Here is a 20,642-nt window from a genome sequence, read left to right on the forward strand (position 1 = left end):
GATGTTAAGTGGTTACTGGAGCCCATAGACATCTACAACGTCAATGCGCCACCCACCTTGAGATATAAGTTGTAAGGTCTCAGTATAGTTACAACGGCTGCCCTATCCTTCAAACCGAAACGCATTACTGCTTCACGGCAGAAATAGGCAGGGTGGTGGTACCTACCCGCGCGGACTCACAACAGGTCCTACCACCAGTAATTACGCAAATTATAATTTTGCGGGTTTCACTTTTATTACACGATGTTATTCCCTCGCCGTGGAAGTCAATCGTGAACATTTGTTGAGTACGTATTTCATTAGAAAAATTGATACCCGCCTGCGAGATTCGAACACCGGTGCATCGCTCAACACGAATGCACCGGACGTCTTATCTTTTAGGCCACGACGACTTCAACTGCGCTGACAGTTGCATTGATACCATTGGTGCATATTTTGTTTGATAGGAATAATAACGAAAAACGACTTCCTGTTTACTAAACGTCAATTTCGTAGGTAAAGACCTAAGCGATCTCATAAAATCTACGACAGGTTGCCAGCCATGAGCACTCGTGAACAAACTTCACATTAACATATGCGTTATATGGAAATTGAAATATAAGTTACAACGTATCAACCCAAGTATTCTACCCAAGGAGGCTGTTTAACCCTTTGACTGATATGTAGGTCACCGGTGCCCTACGCGGCGCACTGAAGTAATTATATCGATTGCTGTTACTAAGGCGCCGGAATATCTAATAGACGAATCCGACGATACTTGCGAATGAATCACCACTTCTAAGAAACCTAAAATGCTAAAACATACATAAAAAACAAAATAAGGCAAAGTTAGGCAATCCAGGCGCTTAGAGTAACTGATAGACCAGTTACTTCCAGTTGGAGTACCTAGGATTACCCGCCCAGAGATAGCATTAGCACCTTTTGTCCAGGCTTGAAGTTTTTTTTATTGTTGAAATCGCTGGACGATCCCACAGCTCACCTGGTGTTAAGTGGATACTGGAGCCCATAGACATATACAACGTTAATGCGCCACGCATCTTGAGATATAAGTTCTAAGGTCTCAGTATAGTTATAACGGCGGCCCCACCCTTCAAACCGAAACGCATTACTGCTTCACGGCAGAAATAGGCAAGGTGATGGTACTTACCTGTGCAGACTCACCACCATCCGATTTGTTACTTCCGACCAGGAATTAAAAAATTGAATAACAAACACACACACACAAATTTACATAATTTTATTATCTGTCTTTAAATTTAATACGACATAAATAACGCACGGGGCGTGTGGGAGGGTGCGGGGGAGGGGAGACACGTTTCAGCGAGATCACGGCGAGATGCGAACTTACGAGAGAGAACATATCCAAATATGTGGCAACTGAAACCAGACGGACTGCCGTACCACAACAAGGCTACCAATATAGAGCATTCATGAACACTTCACGCTGCATATGACTCTCAAATTGATAGCCACAGTACACGCGTGGGCACTCTGTTTGCTTCTGCGAATTTTTTAACATTAAAAAAACTCGCACTAAGCTTACTGATGAAAATCTGACATCAGTCACTCGTCACCCCGACGTGTTCTCGCGCCGAAACGATACAAAAATACTATAAATATACGATTACATATCTGTAATTAACGGTAGATAATTAAACGACTTCATAAACTTTATAATCGATTAAATAACGATACGATTATCGATATGACAAATCAGGATCGAACATTATGACTGATACTACGCCCTCCAGTGTTGCCAGGGCAAGTTCAACATGATCTTGCTAAAAAGAAATCGACAGACTAACGTACCGTGAATTAGTACAAAAATACATTTAACATTATAAGGAACGCAACGGCTCATCGCCTATATACGAGTTTCGCGAGGGACAAAAGCCCTCACAGTTTAAGCAAAGACGTTCGTCTGATCTAGATATTAAAATTTCTAAATTGCATTTTTATTAGAGTAATATTTAAACATTTCATATACATATAAATATTGTGTAACATTTTAATAACCACTTCAACAAGGCCTCCGGTATACATAAATATGTTTTAAAAGGATCAACAAACGCGGTTCAAACTCTATTTGAGTCGCCTCTTTCTTGCTTTTATTCGAGGCTCAGACAAAAACACTTGGAAATCGACAAATTTTAATATAAATGTACTCCCTTACACATTACTTTATCGGCTACAATTTGAAGTCTAATATACTGGCGGGTGGTTTTATACAGGGTACAATATTATACAAAACTAGTAATAAACTTGCGGAGTAAAGCTTCCACAACGAAATCCCTTTACATTACTCATTGGCTTACCTAGTGTTATTATAAGTAACAGTTATTCTTGTATTAAAGAAATTAATAAATAAATAAAAACCTTTATTTCAATATTTTAGGCGAGGCAATATGTTAGCGTGGTATGGACATGTGATGCATAGAGAGAAGATGCATGTGACTAGGAGATGTATGGAAATCGTAGTGCAAGGTAGAGGGGGGAAGAGGTCGAACGAAGAAGACATGGGTGGAGTGTGTGAATGACGATATGAGATAGAGAAGAGTGAGTGTTGAGCTGACAGCTGATAAAAGAGAATGGAAGAGAAAGATTAGCTGTGCCGGCCCCACCCAGTGGGATAAGGTGAAGAAAAAGAAGATTTTAGGCAAGCCTGCCGCTATTGTGACAAGAGATTTAAATTATTACACTTAATAAACGATGAATTTAAACCACACAGCTGCAACAGATTGAGAACCACTAAAATAAAGGACAGTCGTCACAATTGCATCCGCCATATTGCTGGTCCTGAGTTTTAGAACACAGGTGTATATTGTTATATAACAATATACATTGTGAACATAACCTATATTTTTATATAGGGTGTAGCGATATAGGTTATGTCCACAATCGCTCTCGCAGTGATACGCCCTGTCCCACCTAATAAATTCAGTCAGCATTATGAAATGGGTGCTCTAACTAACACTAAGAGTATGTTTCTACAATCCATCATTAAAAAAAATTATCGTAACATACACCGTATAGCCAATCTGGTAACTATGATTCCTTTGATATTGACAGTTCTGGTTCGAATATTTTTACTTGAGCAAAAACACTAGTTTTATTGTAGCTTAGTTCGTACGATCAGAGCTTATTAGTAGTTAAGAGTAAGATGTTCAGAACCTACATATACATAGGTTTAAGAAAACTATTAAAGAACATCTGTTCAATAAAGCTTACTATAAAGTCAATGATTATCTAGAAGATTGCACATAGTGGGAATGAGTTGCTCGCTCCGGGCATTTCAATATTGTAATAATTGTTATGTTATTATACTCATGTAAAAATGAATATTAAAAAAAAACTAATATTAAAAAAATAATCTAAAATTAAAAAAATAATAATCATGCCCGCTGAGTTGCTAGCCAATTCTTCTCAGGACGGAGGCTAGTTCTTGTGAATTGGCGGTAGTTCTTTTGACGTTTAACAAGTATGTACTTTCATATATGTTGAATAAAAAATTTTTGATTTGATTTGATTAAATTCTTCAACATCTTCGAAGAAAAATATCAAGAGCAATTTCTTGCGCACGATCTCAATTTTATTAATATTGTGTTTATGACTAGATAAAGGCTTTCAAAATTAAATAATATTATGATGCATGCATTAAAGTGTTGATTCACTATGACCAATAAAATTTGATATGAGAGATTGGCTGTGTACTTTTCCCACAAGGCGAAGAAGTAATAGCAATGGATTTATCATACTTTTAAACAGTGACGTCATTGTACAAAAGCACACTTTGCTATCAGTTTGAAGTTCAATTTATTCATGGAATTATAATGTGTATAATACATAAATAACACGTATATTATTGTATATGTAACATTATTTAGGAGAGCTAATGTTTGCGAGTGTGTCTCAAGACATTATTGCGCTATTGCAGCTTCCTTCCGATACGTTGCCTGCAAGCTCTGAAGCAATATTCCTTCATATATCGGGCATATATACTTATAAATAAAACTTACTACTTATAAATAAAAAATAAAAAAAACTTTTATAGATAAAATGAATTGTATTATTTATTTTCATGTTCGTTAACAAAAATTAAAAAAAAAAGAGAAACACCAGTTAACTTGCGTATTCGGAAGAGAAATTCGGATACCTAAATCGCGCTAACGACATTTACAAGTGGAGCTAACATACGACAATAGCTCAGAGAGACCTACAACACCGCCACAATTGTACTAGTCATTGACAACTGTCAATATCAAAGGACATCAGTTGCCCACATCAGACAGCAACTAACTAACCTACACAACTATCATATTTACATACACATTTACGTTTTACATCTTAAATAAAATCGAAAAAATACGTAAAAATTACATGTCACTATTATTAATTAAATTATACAGGGTGTCCCAGAAAGAATGGATAATCCTGTAACACCTCATAGTAGAGATATCGGGGACTCGAAAAAAAAAAACTTAGGTACTACCCAAATAAAGAAAAAATACCAAATTTCATTATTAAAGTTTAAATTAACTTTTATGAAAAATAACACTAGCTACTCATACGATTTCCTGCACATTCTTTAGTATAGTCCAATTATAGAATAGTATAACACCAAAAAGCCTATGGATTTCATTTATTTGTAGCTGTTGTATATTCCAGAAACGCACAGCAGTATGGAAAATATAAAGCTTTTTTTAAAAATACGTAATTGAGATTTTTTTTGTCCCCAATAGCTCTACTATGAGGTGTTTCAGGATTACCCATATCTTTCTGGGACACCCTGTATATACGTCACGAAACAAACTAACCGAAATAATAATGATAATAATATTAAACTAAGTTTACATTTTTGTACACTAATTAGTAGTGCGCATAGTTTAAACAGATATGTGAGCTGGTTTCGGGAGACAGTCTGAATGTAGCTCAGGTCAGTCGGTGACCGATTGCCACGCGCCGATTCTTGAATTAACTAATCGTATTTTCTTTGGTTTTCGAGAGAGATAGACATAATTAAAACTAATTTAACCGAAGGGGATTTCTTATTGCTTAGATGGGTGGACGAGCTCCCGGCTTACCTGGTGTTAAGCGGTTACCGGAGCCCATAGACATCTATAACGTAAATGCCGCCACCCACCTTGAGACATGAGTTAGGTCTCATTTTTTTTAACAGTACAACGGCTGCCCCGTCCTTCAAACCGAAACGCATTACTGCTTCACGGCAAAAATAGGCAGGGCGGTGGACCCGTGCGGACTCACAAGAGGTTCTACCACCAGTAAGTCGGTGGTGCTAAGAAAATGATGATGTTTCTAACAGCTCGGGCGCGTCCCCCGGGACTGCGGCTCTCAGAGACTGTCGCGTCAAACAATCCACGTCCACAGTATTGTGGAAAGGTCTTCACAGCCCGACCCGTACATGTCTAAGTAACGGAATCTTGAGGAAATAACTTTCATCAACCTCATGACGTCAGATTAACTTGAAAATTTGTAGACGCGTCAAGGACCGATGCCTATATAAGAATTTTATTTTGTTTTGGCACCTAGAACCCGCCCAGGGACCGGAGGATGCGTCACCGGTTCTGCGGTCCGATAACGGAAGACAGACCACGCGTACCACGGGATCCCGGCTTGATACCCTAACGTAATCAACATTGTGTTCAGTATATGTATCATATACCGCACAAAGGAACATCTAGTAACTTGTTTACATCTGTTACATTTTACGTTCGTTTTTTTCTTTAGCTTTCAGGACTTGTCAGGGGGAGGATCACCTCCGCCCCCGCCCTGCCCCCACCCTCTTCCCCACATTACGCAAGCAGCAACGTCTAGGGCATAGGGCGTGCCTCACGAGTACAAATCCAAAAAAACTGCCCGCCCCCTCTCTCGGCGATTACTTCCATGATCGACCCCCCATATGTGTTTAAACTACGTGCAAACATTACACAAATGAGAATTTTTATAGTCGAATTTCAAGGTCGACGTAACGCTACAACCAAAACTGCACCTTAAAATCGATTACGAAGGATCAAAATACAATACACAAAACTAAAAATACAATATTTATTTGCATTAAAACTATTTACATCAGCGGGTGAGTGCGACGCCGTGACGTCGCGCGAGCGCACGGCTCATTCGACAGTAAACTAAACTAGGCAAAGTTAAAACAAACAAACAGCCGGTCACGCCTACAACTAACTGCGGTCGTGTTACGATTCTATCCCAACACACTTCTGGTCAAATGGACCGTCGATTAGCCGGAACGTTTATCACAAATTTTGAACTCCTACCTAAACTATTCGACCCCGACAGAAACCCGGTGTTGGGAGCGGTCCCCACGCGGCCCCCCACTCGTGGGGGCACCCACACACTTTGGAGGACACCGTGCTTTGTGGAGACAAACGGGGGACTTGCGGGTATGGCCCCGAACGCCCACAGCCAGGTCTGTCATCAATCAACAACACCACAACGACATTTGTAACAACAGAAGAGACGAATGACGAAAATCCAGTTATTTCAAAACCATTTTCGAGGGTACGTGTTTTTTTAAAATAAAATTGGATTTACATTGATGAGACTAGATAATCATAAAAACTAAAATCTACCGGCAATGTACTCAATAAACTTCATTAACACCGTATCGAATTGATAAGGAATATTATTACATACAAATATTACACAGTAAACAAAACAGTCACTTACTTAAATACACATAAATTATATATTTATTTATCTCATGGAACATAAAGGATACGCTCCCACCAATGAAGACAAACAGCACTGTTGTCAAAACCCACACAACGATACACGAAAATATTGCAAACGAAATATTTAAGATTGACTATTTTTAATGGGGTGATGTAAATGTTTGGGAACAGCTGACGCGCGGGGTCGATGACCTCGTGCGAGCGGTCCAGTACAAGTTCATTGCGGTTCGCTCAGCATGACGTCATACAAAGGTATCAATGCTTAGCTTCAATGCATTAGCGAAACAACTTTACTGGTTGTAGGACCTCTTGTGAGTCCGCGCGGGTAGGTACCACTATTTCTGCCTATTTCTGCCATAAAGCAGTAATTCGTTTGGATTTAAAGGGTGGGGCAGCCGTTGTAACTATACTGAGACCTTAGAACTTATATCTCAAGGTGGGTGGCGCATTTACGTTGTAGATGTCTATGGGCTACAGTAACCACAGTAAAACTGCCGTTCGTCTTCGGGAGCGATCCCCTCGTGTCCGCGACGTCTGTGCACGTTCCTACGGCGGTGGTGATCGCGTTACAAATTAAAAATATAAATAAATCTTTGTACATTTCCGAGTACAGATCGAACCGACAAACGGAGCCTATCTACGAACTGCGCAACGTATACTTAACAATACATTTAGGAAACTTCATCTGCGCGTTCCGTCTCGCTCTCTCTTGTGAGCTCCCTCGGGCGTGGGAACGAGACGGATAGAAACTCGGTAAGCCGGGGGCTCAGTGTAGCTCCGTCTGCTCGAAGGTCTGCTCCGTGACGGAGACGGCGTCCGCGGCGAGGGACTCCTTCAGCGGCTCAACGCAGTTCTTGGGGATCAGCGTGCCTGGAAACGGTCCGTCGGGTTACATAAGCATAAATACAACCAATAAACAAATATCTGAACGTTTCAATGCTACCCATTCCCCAGTTTTGTTTTTATTTAGAAACTGAGTATTGAAGTGGGATTGATTATAAATGATTAGCAGTGTCCCGCGGCTTCAGTCGCGTTAATATGTCGTTCAGAGAGAATGAGGCATTGCATATCCCGGTAGTCACTCTGTGGTCCACATGCGGTGATGCACATGGTATGCGCTCAAAATGAGCTACTATTGCTAATGGTGGTTGTACCTACCCGTGCGGACTCACAAGACGTCCTACCACCAGTATAGAACCCTGGGAGGGGCAGACGTACCCTAACAGAGTTGAGTAACAGTTTTCCATATAATTTGAATTAAGAATCAATTTTCAAGTTCTGAACTAAAGCCAGTTATGACGTCACCGGCGGCGGAGGTGTGCGTACCGACAATCTTGAGTCCGTCGTCGGTCTTGATGCGCACGACCTGCATCTTGTGCAGCTGCGAGCGCGCGGCCAGCGTGGCCTCCACGCGCGCCCACACGGCCAGCACGGAGCCGGCCAGCACGTGGTGCAGGCGGCGCCGCAGCCCCACCTCGCAGTCGGCGGCGCGGCACGCGTCCCGCCAGTACGCGTGCGAGCACACCCGCAGCGACGCCGCGTGCTGCGCGCGCCACCAGCTCTCCGCCTCGTCCGCATCCACCTTGCGGTACTTCTTCTCGATCTCCGCCAGCGACTCCAGCCGCAGCTGCAGACCAGTGTTCGGCCTGCGAAAGTATTGTTACGTAAGACTAACGCAATCTATCGCCGAATAGTCGAAGGATCTAGTAGCACCTAGAACGCTCGAGAAGTACAACGCCATCTATTGTCAGATAGCGGAAACACAATACTAGATATGTGTGGAATATTGTCGATAATTCTAGGAATGTGGTATCGGCTATAAAAGCGATGTAGGGATGGCACGCAGTCAGTCAGTAATCGGAACTACTCGAAGCGAAACAGCGAACGGATCACCTGAAGCGAATTGAGAGTTTTAAAGTATTTGTTGAGTGTTTTAAGTGTTCTAAGTGTTGAATAAAGTTTTTAGTTTATACTTCGGTGTAATTTTATTTATCCCAAACCTCAGCGCGTAACAATATACTAGTGTCTTGAATTGACGACAGGCAACAAAAGCTAAGGGCACTGTAGTATTATATTTTTTTAATTTCTTGTTCATCATACGATCTCACAGCTGAAGACAGCCCGGAGACTATGGCGCACCTGTATATCTGAAACATGAGGTCCTTCTTGCTGAGCTTGTCCTTCTTGGAGTTGGTGAGCGCGGCGGCGCAGAGCACGGCGGTGTGCTTGCTGTTGCGGGCCTGCTGCGACAGGTAGAAGCCCTCCTTGGGGCCCGTCAGCTCCGAGTGCTTCTCCAGAGCCTCAGTCCATTCCATGCCGCGCTGAGGAGTAAATAAGACTTTCGTTAAATGTATGTTTATTTTCAACTAAAACTTTAATTTATTATTACGGTTTTACATAACAATAAAACCGATATTATGTGCCGAGAAGGAAAACATACAGCATTGTATTATGAAGAAGCAGTGTGTACTTAGCTTAAATTCCTTGTCTATGTCCAACCATAGACAGTCAATTTAGTTCCATCTTTAGCCGCTAGGTGCTGCCAGCAAGTATAAAGGAAGCGCAGCCATCTTTGATCTTCATAGTCTTCACCAGGAAGACCTTCCTGCAATGCTGTATGTTTTCCTTCTCGGCACATAATATCGGTTTTATTGTTATGTAAAACCGTAATATTGATGTGCCTTTGGAAAACATACAGCATTGTATTATGAAGACGTGTTTGTTATCTGCTGGTGAAATTATTAAGCACAACGCTATGATGAAATAGGTAAGCTATAATAAAATTATGAAGCGCAATGATAATGTTCATAGTTTATATAATTATTAAATCGAAAAAACACAGCTGTTAACTTTCATGTTAATTCAATAATTAAAAAATATTTTAAGTTTGTAATAAACATTTTATCTTGTATATACAAGAAAATGTATAAATTGTATAAATGATGTATATACAACATGAGTAAATGATGAGTAAATGTTTTGAAAAAAAGAATCGTGAGGATCTTTAGGAAGCTCTATTATTCGGCAATAATTATTGTAAACGTTTGGATGATTTGCAATTGCCTCTAGAAAGTATTTCGTCCATTGGTTCATTATCAATCCATCTCCGAGGCTACTGCTGATCTACAACTTCTTAGAGATGGGTTGATGCCACTACCTCGTAAGGTTGGCATTGCTGAAGTCCATGGGCGACGGTAACCACTCACCATCAGGTGGGCCGTATGCTCGTCTGCCTACAAGGGCAATAAAAAAAAAAAAAAAAAAAAAGGTTGAACGAAGACCAGTTTCCACTTACAGTACGGTATGCCGCTTTTGTGACAACACACATAGTTAGAAAAAAGTCCTTACGAATCTTACTGGGCATGTCTTTAGTTTCATGTTTAGAAAGCACTTATGCAGATTATTGACGAAAATGGATTTCAATTTTAGACCCAAAGACTGGTATCAGAAAGATGTTTTTCTCTGTTATCAAAGAAACTGTCTTTAGAAATGTTGAGCAAAGTAAGGTTATTAACTCTGCGTCCAGTAGCCAGCAACATGGTTGTTGGTGTCCTTCAAGCTACCTTGAGGCGTGATCTGGTGGCTGGGTTTGAAGAAAACCAATTTAGAACTATTCTCGGATCTCATGTGAATGGGACTATACTTAGTAAAGTTGTAATAAGTAGTTCAATTATGTTTAGTTATACCGATGGGTTTTTTAGAATAGCAATTTTTATTAGAGAGCTTGAGAATGTTTGCTGTCCTACATGTATGTTGTCCACAGAAAGTCGACAGCGCTGCTTTATGCAGAAGGATTGTTTTACAGGCAAAATTTTCTTTTTGAAAAAGAAGAGAAAAAAGAGAAAAAAAGAAAACAGAATTTGGCAACATCTGCAGACTTAGGATCAATTTTAAAACTGTAGCACCATATGCACCATCTTCTAGTTGCTGGTAAGTATGCTGGCAAAGTGGGTTGACACCAGCTTATTTTCAATAAATCTTCTCCTGTGTAGACCAGTCTATTATTTGTACAACCCCCCCCCCCCCCGTTTCTAAGCTTTCAGGGTTAATGTTTAACCTGTGGAGAAGGCAGGTTTTGGATTTCGTGCGAGTTATCTAGCGTTCGGGATCTGAGGGCTTGGAAACCCAAATGCTTTCGCTCAGTCTGGAAACACTACCAGGTAGGTTCCCTAGACACTGTTGAAGTGAGTCAGTACTCTGGGGAAAAGGTTGAGAGGAGGAATTCTCCATGCTAGTTGCATCCTCTACGGTCTGCTGAAGGTATCCAATCTTGGTCGGCGAATGGGTTTATATCCGGATGACCCCACTTTCGAAAAACTTGTGGTCACTTGTGGTAAAAAGTGCCATTTCACAGGTTGATTTCCTCGTGATAGCCTATCGGCTACGATGTTGTATCTCCCCGAGAGATTATAAGCTGACAGTTATCTTGAACTTATCGCTTAGTTTAAAAATCGAAAGGTCAACCGCTAGTGAAATACTTTCAGATTCATTTTGATTGTCACTACCATTGCAAATAGCTCTTTTGTGGTTGAGCCGTTTCAGCTGTTGAGCTGACCACAGACAGGACGTTAATATTTTGTCTAATTGTAACCCCTACCCATATCCGAAGCTTCCGTTGCCAGGAAATGGTTGGTTTTGTGTCTCGGCAATGTTTGACATGTGGCTCCGCGTCAGCACTGCATTTGTAACCCGTACACATGTCCGAAGCTTCCGTTGCCAGGAAATGGTTGGTTTTGTGTATCGGCAATGTCTGACATGTGGCTCCGCATTTAATTGTTAACACATGCAGGATGGCCTGTACGGGGTTGTTTGTGTTTTTTTTTTTTTTTTTTTTTTCTTGAAACTTCGCAAGAAAATTTGCAAGTTAACATAGAGTGATGTAATTCCGTCAGAGTTTGAGCTAGAATGTTGTTGAGTGGCCACTTTATTTCTCGCAATTTTTCATCGAATCCCTAGCCATGTCATCTCTTGAACCAGTGTACTAATTGATTTTTTGTAAAGCTGACTTGGCAGCCCAAATAATCAAAGAGCTTCACAGCTTATGTGGCCTGAAGACTCAACTTGGACTTCTTTTGATGGACCAGGAGGGACTTGCGTAGGTGGGATAACACTCAACATCCCTTTGCACGCAATGTTTCCGTGACTGAGCATGCTATGCAAGCAAAAAAGGTGTATTTGTCTTCATGGACCAAGAGAAAGTCGCGTAGGTAGGTTAACATTTGACTTCCCTATGTACGTAAGGTCTTCGCGACCGAGCATGCTATGGGAGCAAAAAAGTTTAGTTGTCTTTGAAACAAGATCAAGTCGTGTAGGTAAGCTAGCACTTCGACTTTGCACGCAATGTCTCCGCGACCGAGCATGCTATGGAAGCAAAAAGGTGTATTTGTCTTCAAGGACCAAGAGAAAGTCGCGTAGGTACGTTAACATTTGACTTCCCTATGTACGCAAGGTCTCCGCGACCGAGCATGCTATGGGAACAAAAACGTTTATTTGTCTTGGTGAAACAAGATTAAGTCGTGTAGGTAAGCTAGCACTCGACTTTGCACGCAATATCTCCGCGACCGAGCGACCGAGCACCCTACATAATGGAAATTGACATGCCAGCCCAGATAATCCAAAATCTTCACGGCTTCTGCAGCCTGAAGTTTCAACTTGGATTTGTCTTGGTCGACCAAAAGGAAGTCGTCTAGGAAGACTAGCACTCGAGTTCCTTTTGCACGCAAGGTCTCTGCGACCCAGCATGTTATAGAAGCAAAAAGGTGTGGCTCTGAAGCCAGACCGAAGGGTAGGCATGTCATTTCATACTAACTCATAAGAAGATACCGATTCCTTCCTGAAGGTAGAAGGGTAGGCATGTCATTTCATACTAACTCATAAGAAGGTACCGATTCCTTCCTGAAGGTACTGATACTGGTACCTTGGTACTGATCCTCAAGAAGTATCGACGAAATTTTGCGACCGATACTAGAAAAATATTCCTGAGAAATGTTCAATTTTATCATCCAGTCCCCTGGGTGGAGAAAGTTTGGTACCGAGGTGTCCGAAAACAGTTAGGTGTTTTATCTTTACGACCTTGTTCAACTCTCGAAAATCGAAAATTGGACGCACTGATCAGTCGCTTTTCTTCCGCAGAAATTTTTTTTTTTTTTTTACGGTATTTGGTAATCATACATGGTTTACAAATTATTACAATTTTGGTGGCACTCAGTGCCTCCCGTCGGTGTCTTCAATTGCCCCCTCTGGATTGTGCCAGATGTTACAGACTAATTGTTTATAATGTTTGGCTTGCCTTTTGTTTAGATTGCCTTGCCTTAGATTTCAATTTAGTATTATCAAACAAAAATTCCTCAATGAGTGGTGCGTTGGCAACAGGATACTTTGTTAGAGATCACGGAAATTAAACTTTGACGTCTTATTTTTATCCATACGGCCCCTTTTTTTTTTTTCCGCATACAATTTAAGACGCTTTTACGGATAACTTGTACGACGATTTGCCAAAGTTTTCAGTAGTTATGTTACAAAGATTATTAGTTTAAATCTATTGTGTTTTTGTCAAAATTTCCGTATTGACGAGATCAATTTGTTTACAACAATTTTCGTTACATTCAATTGTTACACACAGTTGATGCATTATTAGATTTACAACGTCACTGACCTGGTGGGATAACGAGCCGATTCGAAGATCGACCGTTACCTTTGAATCCCGTCGTTTCTTACGCAGAGACTCCTTTTGTTCTTTTTCGCTTGACGAGCTGTTCGAACGCGAGGCGTCTCCATCGCGTCTCGCCTGGACGTTTTCCCTCTCGGAAATTATGGAGCTTGACTCAACATCACCTCCAACAGATGACGCGTGATTCATGGCGTCCGATGATAGGATTGGTAAATAATACTCGTAATGATTGCAAAATAACACTCATAGAAACACAAAATAAATATTTTTTGCAATTAATAAGAAGTCGCATAAATATTTGTGGATTTGCGACTTCACAGTACGAAAGTACACAACGCTATGAAGATCAAAGATGGCTGCGCTTCCTTTATATTTGCTGGCAGCACCTAGCGGCTAAAGATGGAACTAAATTGACTGTCTATGGTTGGACATAGACAAGGAATTTAAGCTAAGTACACACTGCTTCTTCATAATACAATGCTGTATGTTTTCCAAAGGCACATCAATAATCTATTTTCTGTCCGAATTGAGAGGTTTTCTGTGTAGGGTGACGTCATCGTACAACACAGTGCTCAGTTTGAAATTAACGCTTGCGACAATTTTATTTCTGTAGATTTTGATTTATATGAGCTTAGTTCTTATATGAGTACTGTTCTGACATAATCGGGTAGTTACCACTACCCTGCCTATTTCTGCCGTGAAGCAGTAATGCGTTTCGATTTGAAGGACGAGGCAGCCGTTGTAACTATACTTGAGAACTTATATCTCAAGGTGGGTGACGCATTTACGGTGGGCCGTGAGCTCGCCCACCCATCTAATAACAAAAACAAAAAAAGGCACCTCGGAGGAGACGGTGTGCAGCTCGACGGGCGCGCGTCCGGTGGCGTGGCGGCGCAGGAAGCGCACGCAGCGCAGGCGCCGCACGGTCTCGCCCGCGCTGCCCAGGTCCAGGATGCCCAGGTCGAACCGACCGCTCCTCTTCGCTGAGGACCAACGACACGTACACCACGTTTTAAGAATATACTTTGAGGATACATATTGTTACGCCAGTAAGAGTACCGCCATCTATCGCCGAATAGTCGAACGAATATCGAAGAATCCAGAATGCTCGAGAATTACAACGCCATCTATTGTCAGATAGCGGGCACTACGACTAGAGATGTGTGGAATATTCTCGATAATTCTGGGGATGAGGTATCATCGACTATAAAAGCATTGTAAGGATGGCACGCAGACTGACAGTAATCGGATCTACTCGAAGCGAAATAGGGAACAGATCATCTGAAGCGAAGCGGAACAAGCGAATTGAGAGTTTTAAAGTGTCTGTTGAGTGTTTTAAGTGTCGAATACAGTTTTAAGTTGTACTTTGGTGAAAATTTATTTATCCCGAACCCCAGCACGTAACAATATGAAGTCCTTCACGGACAGACGGTGTGGTGGTGAAGTTACTTTAGGGCCCATTTTGTACACTTTACATTACGGGCTCGCTATTTTTTTGTTATTCCATACTTTGATTAGCAAATAAATGTTATTTTTATTGCTATTTCAGCTTCATGACTCCATAATACTTAAGTCATCTTGGTGAATATGAGAAGCCAGCGACTAGTTGACCCAAGTTACCTTGTTCCATAACGGCGGCGAGCGTGTCCGTGAAGTATTTGAAGAGTCTGTTCTGCAGTTCCACCGGCATGCCCAATATCCTGTTCAAGAACTTCGACATGTTGTTATAGTCCTGTTAGAGAATCACTTATTTTAAATTTGTTTTTTTTTTGTTTTTTACTGCTTAGGTGGGTGGACGAGCTCACAGTCCACCTGGTGTTGAGTGGTTACTGGAGCCCATAGACATCTACAACGTAAATGCGCCACCCACCTTGAGATATAAGTTCTAAGGTCTCAGTATAGTTACAACGGCTGCCCCACCCTTCAAACCGAAACGCATTACTGCTTCACGGCAGAGCTAGGCAGGGTGGTGGTACCTACCCGCGCGGACTCACAAGAGGTCCTACCACCACTAAATTGTTCACTGTTCAACAAATTCGTCATTTCAAAAAATGTCGTCCTTGAACGCCAGCAACAGTAGACCAGGGACATCACCTTGTCGAGCGCGAGCACGCCGGGCGCGGCGTCGCTGTTGACGATGAGCCCCACGCCGACGAGCGCGCTGGCCACGTCCTGGAAGAAGTCTCCGTGGTAGTCGGCGGGCGCGGGCACCAGCGGCGTCTCGTACTTCATGATGGCTCGCATCACCGCCTCCAGCGCCGTGCGACCTGCGGACCACCACCTCACAATGAACCGGTACCCGTGCACCCCTCCTGGACTCCGACCCGGGGCATAATGCAATGATTTGATGGAAAAGTTTTAGTACTACACAAAAATATGTATTTAACCTAATCTATACAAATAAATAAAATTGGGGTGTCTGTTTGTAATAATAAAATAACTGCTCTTTACTAAATGCGTAATTCTGTATACCACAGTAGATATCTATACATATAAATAAAATTAGAGTGTCTGTTTGTAGTACTGAAATATGCGCTTTTTACTACATGCATATGAATATTAGGAGTGGGTAATATCGGTTTTGCCGCGTATCGAATCGTATCTATATATCGAGGATCAATATCGGATATTGAATCTATATATTTTCTGAAGCTATATATTGATGGATGCTAGTAGATTTTCTCGATTCATGATATTTGAGATTTGAAACGATACGCTGATATAATATCGTAGTAGATATAGATTTAAGTCAACGTTATTCGGTTGGTTTTCTGATATCAATTTATAATATGATCTTAAAGTAATAAAAAGAACATGAAAATAAAAATATCAAAAAAACTTTCCTTTATGCTTTTACCAGGCTTAGGACTGGCTACATTATTTTCAGTTTTTAGTATTTTGTGTCTTAATTTAAAATTACAAAATATACCAAAAGAGTGTAGATTTCAAAAGTTTAATACAAACACAAGAAATGAACTCAATTATTTGGATTCAACTAAAAATAGAAAAATGTGTACTTTAAAAATCAAACACAAAAAACTTTTAAGTATTTATAAACACTTGTCCAAAAATTCTAGTTCAAGGTCAAAGCGCGTGAAATTAAATTCAACGATGCAAATAGGCTATACTGCATTCAAGTTAGGGTCGAAAGTTGAAACTTCTTTCCTAAATTGTATCCTGCTGATACGCTAAGAATAATCTACAGACATATGGACTTAAATATAAGGTTGACAATTGTATGGATAATGCCTGTTTCTGTTTCATTCATCACATGATATCCCTATCGTGCGCTCACTCACTCTGGCCGATTCGATACGAACCAAACGAATATAGCTGATATTCACGAATCGGTACGATATGCCGATGCGCATCACATCGAGCAATATCGTGTATCGGCTGATATCGAAATATAGATTTCGATTCACGAATCGGTACGATATGGCGATGCGCATCACATCGAGCAATATCGTGTATCGGCTGATATCGATATATAGATTTCGTGCGGGGCGATATCGGATTCAACGATATTGCTGCGATATATAGATATTGAATCTATATACGATTTATATCACCCACTCTTAATGAATATATATACGGTACATACATCAAAATAACATTTTTTATAATTTTTGTCTGTCTGTTTGTTCCGGCTAATCTCTGGTAAGACTGGACCGACTTTGACGAGACTAACTGATAGGTAGCCGATGATATAAGGAGTAACTTTGGCTAATTTTTTTTGACTAGCTTTGCCTCGCAGTAACATCGCGGGACTCAGCTATCAATAATAAAATCTAAAATTTCCAAAGCGAAGCGAGGGCGGGTCGCTAGTGTGGAATATAATTAAATATTACACATATGTTGAAGCGGTAAATTCTTAAGAAAAAAACTTTCTAAAAGCGTAACCCCTAACGGTCCCCCTCGAAGAGTCCGTGGTACAAGAAGAGAGGACTGACCATACTTGTTGTCGATGTTGAACTGCGACAGGTCCCTGGTCTCGGTGGCCCTGCGGTCCCCGTGCGTGAGGGCACCCAGCGACTCCAGGCGCTTGGCGACGGTGCACGCGAACCGCCTCTCCCCGGCCAGGTCCGAGATCAGGAATATGTACTCCGGGGCGTTCACCTGGTTGGAGCGGTGGGTCCGCCCTGGGGACAACATAATATATTGTTACACTCAATGAGTTAACTGAACTGACTGATGAAAGGTGATTGCAGCAGAGATGCGAATGCGATGGATGTGTGGAGTATGAATAGAATACGAAATGAATATGTTAGAGGAAGTCTGAAAGTGGCACCTGTGACAGAGAAGTGCGCGATGGAGATGGTATGGACATGTGATGAGACGAAATGAAAATAAGGTTGGCAAGAGAGTGTTAACTATGAATGTGGAAGGATATAGAGGAAGAGGTAGACCTAAGAAGAAATGGATGGATTGCGTGAGGGACGATATGGGTAAGAGGGGAGTGAGCCAAGAAATGGTATATGATAGAAGAGTATGGAAGGAGAAAACATGTTGCGCCGACCCCAGGTGACTGGGAGAAGGGCAGGAGAATGATGATGACTTAATGAGTTAACTTTATGGTTTTATGACCAGCTCAACCCACTCAGCTCCATTAATAATCCCTTCCAATGAAAGGTTTTGGGTGGGTGGTTGTATTCCGTCTCTATATGACTCATGCACTCTACCGTGACAAAGTGAATGTGCTCAATTAACTAACCGAACTGTTGTATGGCTCTGTCCGCGGACCACGGCAGCTCTAGTGTGATGTGAACTCGTCGCCTCTGATTCCTCGCCCTGTCACAAGATACAATAATCACATATTAACCTATAGTGTTGGGAGAGAAGACCACACATTATGTGCCAGTATTGGGGACTACCAGCTCAGTGCAACAGTCCTGACTCAAAAATTCAAGTGTATTTTTCTTGAATGGCACTCAATGTATGACAAATAGCAATCAGCTGACGCGCGGGTCAACGACCTTGTGCGTCCACTAGCTTCACTCTCGGGATAGCGGTTTCATTAAATCTAAAGCTACCAAACAACTTTCATACGTTATTACTTGTTCCAATTAGGTCGTACAGACAGTATCGAGTGGTCATAGCCAAATACCACTGCACATATACACCAATACAGCCTATACACATCTAAGAACACTGCTGTACAAGATGTTCAATTCAACACAAGCTGCACATGTAAGGGTGGTAACAGAAATAGAATAAGAACGGTTGGTACACCTTATTTTTTTATTGCCCTTGTAGGCAGACGAGCACACGGCCCAGCTGATGGTGAGTGGTTACCGTCGCCCAAGGACTTTAGCAATGCCAGGGGCAGAGCCAAGCCGCTGCCTACCGAACTTAACTTACCTCCGATCACTCTGTAATGAGATACCACTGGAGGCGGCCTCAGAGATGATGGCCACGTCCTTCTCGCCATCCATGAACCTTTGCTTCTCAGTCAGGTTCAGGGTCTCGAGCGGCACGTCCGCTTCGGATCGGCTCTCGTATAAGATCTGTCCGTCCTCTGTTTGGACCACGCGCCCTTTGCGACCTGTCATCTGTCAAAATTATTTTTGGTTTGATTCTAATTTTAGTTTGGGCAAGAAGCAGTGTTGTGAACTGCTTTTTAGTCATCATGACTCCTTGATACCAAAACAACTTGTAACTTGTACCAAAACAAGTTGTAACTATACTTGAGACCTTAGAACTTATATCACAAGGTGGGTTGCGCATTTACATTGTAGATGTCTATGGGCTACAGTAACTACTTAACACCAGGTGGGCTGTAAGATCGTCGAACCATTTAAGCAATAAAAAAAATAACATTTGGAGCATAGCCGAGGGCGAAACAAACAAAATTTGTACATTCTTGTTGAATATTGTTATTAATTTAAGCCACCTTGAGTTTCATCGCGATCTCTCATCTCAACTATATTATCAGTGACCCAGTTGATACATATTGTAATATAAGTTCTGATTGACAAATATTATTTTAGATAATTTAAGCACAATAATTCTTTGTTTTTGAAGTGAAACTTGTAATGCGACTTCCAACAAGGTAACGTTAAACGTTTAACGCTTCTGGGGAGGGGGAATAGAAAGAGACAGCGAGAGTGAATGCGTAGTAGACCTGTATCGCGAGCGTTAGCAAAGAGTAGCGTCCAATAATTTGATAAAAAATATATATTCTTTTTTTTATCTATAATTTAAAAAATATATAATATAAATGTTAAAGATGTCGCATCTCTTATACACAGCGTTTCCTTTTACAAGAGCAATCTGATTTAAGGATGAAAAATGAAGGAAACCACAGTACTACAAATCGAAGAATAAGTTTTACTTCATTCACGAGCACCAAATTGCACGCGCACCGTTTTTTCTAGTACATTATTACAAAATATAACTAGGGAAATGACTTTTAAAAATGAGTGAATCTACCACAGGATCGGAAACGCGACCCACTGAGAAGATCGTGCGTGTGATTTTATATTTGCAGTGGATTCCTCTAGTGGGGGGTGGTTACCTCAGCCACGTTGTCGGTGCCCCCCAGCTCGTCGACGAGCTGGTCGAGCGTGTTGGGCGGCAGGCGGCGACCCAGCCGGTGCACGGCCGCCAGCAGCTCCTCCTTCATGCTGCACGCGCGCTCGATGGCCGACCGGGGCGGCGCGCTGCTGCGGCTGCGACCTGGGGACAACAAAGAGGCTGGAGTCCATGGACATCACTACAGGACTGCCGCCAATCTTCCCAAGACATGAGGTCGGAGTCCAAAATGAAGATTGTTCGCAAGAGTCAGGTCGGTGGAAACAGTGCAGGTTTACAATAAGACCTACCAGTAAAATTATCCTTTTTATATGCAATTTCTTAGTAAATATTTATTATTAAAACTATTGAAAAACAGACGCAGGATTTAGCAAGTGTAGCAACAACTACACTAGGTACACACTTATAGAAATTGGCACTGAACCCAAGACCAAACCGCGGTGAGATTTTTGACACCACAGAAGCTACGGATGCGTGACCCTGGACTCCTGCATCTCCCTATCCGACGCTGACCTGCAGCTCTTGTGGTCACCCTATTCTCCAGAACAGAACTCACCACGGAATCCTACCTTAAATACTAGTGTGGGGATAGTTTGCGAACTAACCCAAATAGATACCACGGAGCTGCAAGTGTTCCTTTTTTATGATTGAGAGTTGTTGTGGCTCTGAGGCCTTTCCAGTTTCACCAGGACAGGAGGGCGAGCAAGGGCTCAACCAGAAGGGGCGGGATT

The 20,642-nt window shown here is 41.7% G+C and overlaps 1 protein-coding gene across 2 annotated transcripts in view; it reads right to left on the reverse strand.

Annotated features, from left to right (window-relative positions):
* Positions 1 to 1,220: 1,220 nt before the first annotated feature.
* Positions 1,221 to 20,642, reverse strand: part of LOC101745292 (protein strawberry notch) — a 45,178-nt gene continuing 25,756 nt past the window's right edge. For both annotated transcript variants that reach the window (XM_038016315.2, XM_038016314.2), the window contains 10 exons: positions 19,895 to 20,055; positions 18,739 to 18,929; positions 18,092 to 18,168; positions 17,331 to 17,519; positions 15,472 to 15,644; positions 14,998 to 15,109; positions 14,218 to 14,360; positions 8,847 to 9,028; positions 8,034 to 8,353; positions 1,221 to 7,577 (listed from right to left, as the gene is read on the reverse strand). In XM_038016315.2, coding sequence (XP_037872243.1) covers positions 7,474 to 7,577; positions 8,034 to 8,353; positions 8,847 to 9,028; positions 14,218 to 14,360; positions 14,998 to 15,109; positions 15,472 to 15,644; positions 17,331 to 17,519; positions 18,092 to 18,168; positions 18,739 to 18,929; positions 19,895 to 20,055 — 1,652 coding nt within the window. In that variant the 3' untranslated portion in view covers positions 1,221 to 7,473. The remainder of the gene's footprint in view (positions 7,578 to 8,033; positions 8,354 to 8,846; positions 9,029 to 14,217; positions 14,361 to 14,997; positions 15,110 to 15,471; positions 15,645 to 17,330; positions 17,520 to 18,091; positions 18,169 to 18,738; positions 18,930 to 19,894; positions 20,056 to 20,642) is intronic.

This window comes from Bombyx mori, chromosome 16, assembly GCF_030269925.1.
Source record: "Bombyx mori chromosome 16, ASM3026992v2".
NCBI classification, from domain to species: Eukaryota; Metazoa; Arthropoda; class Insecta; order Lepidoptera; family Bombycidae; genus Bombyx; species Bombyx mori.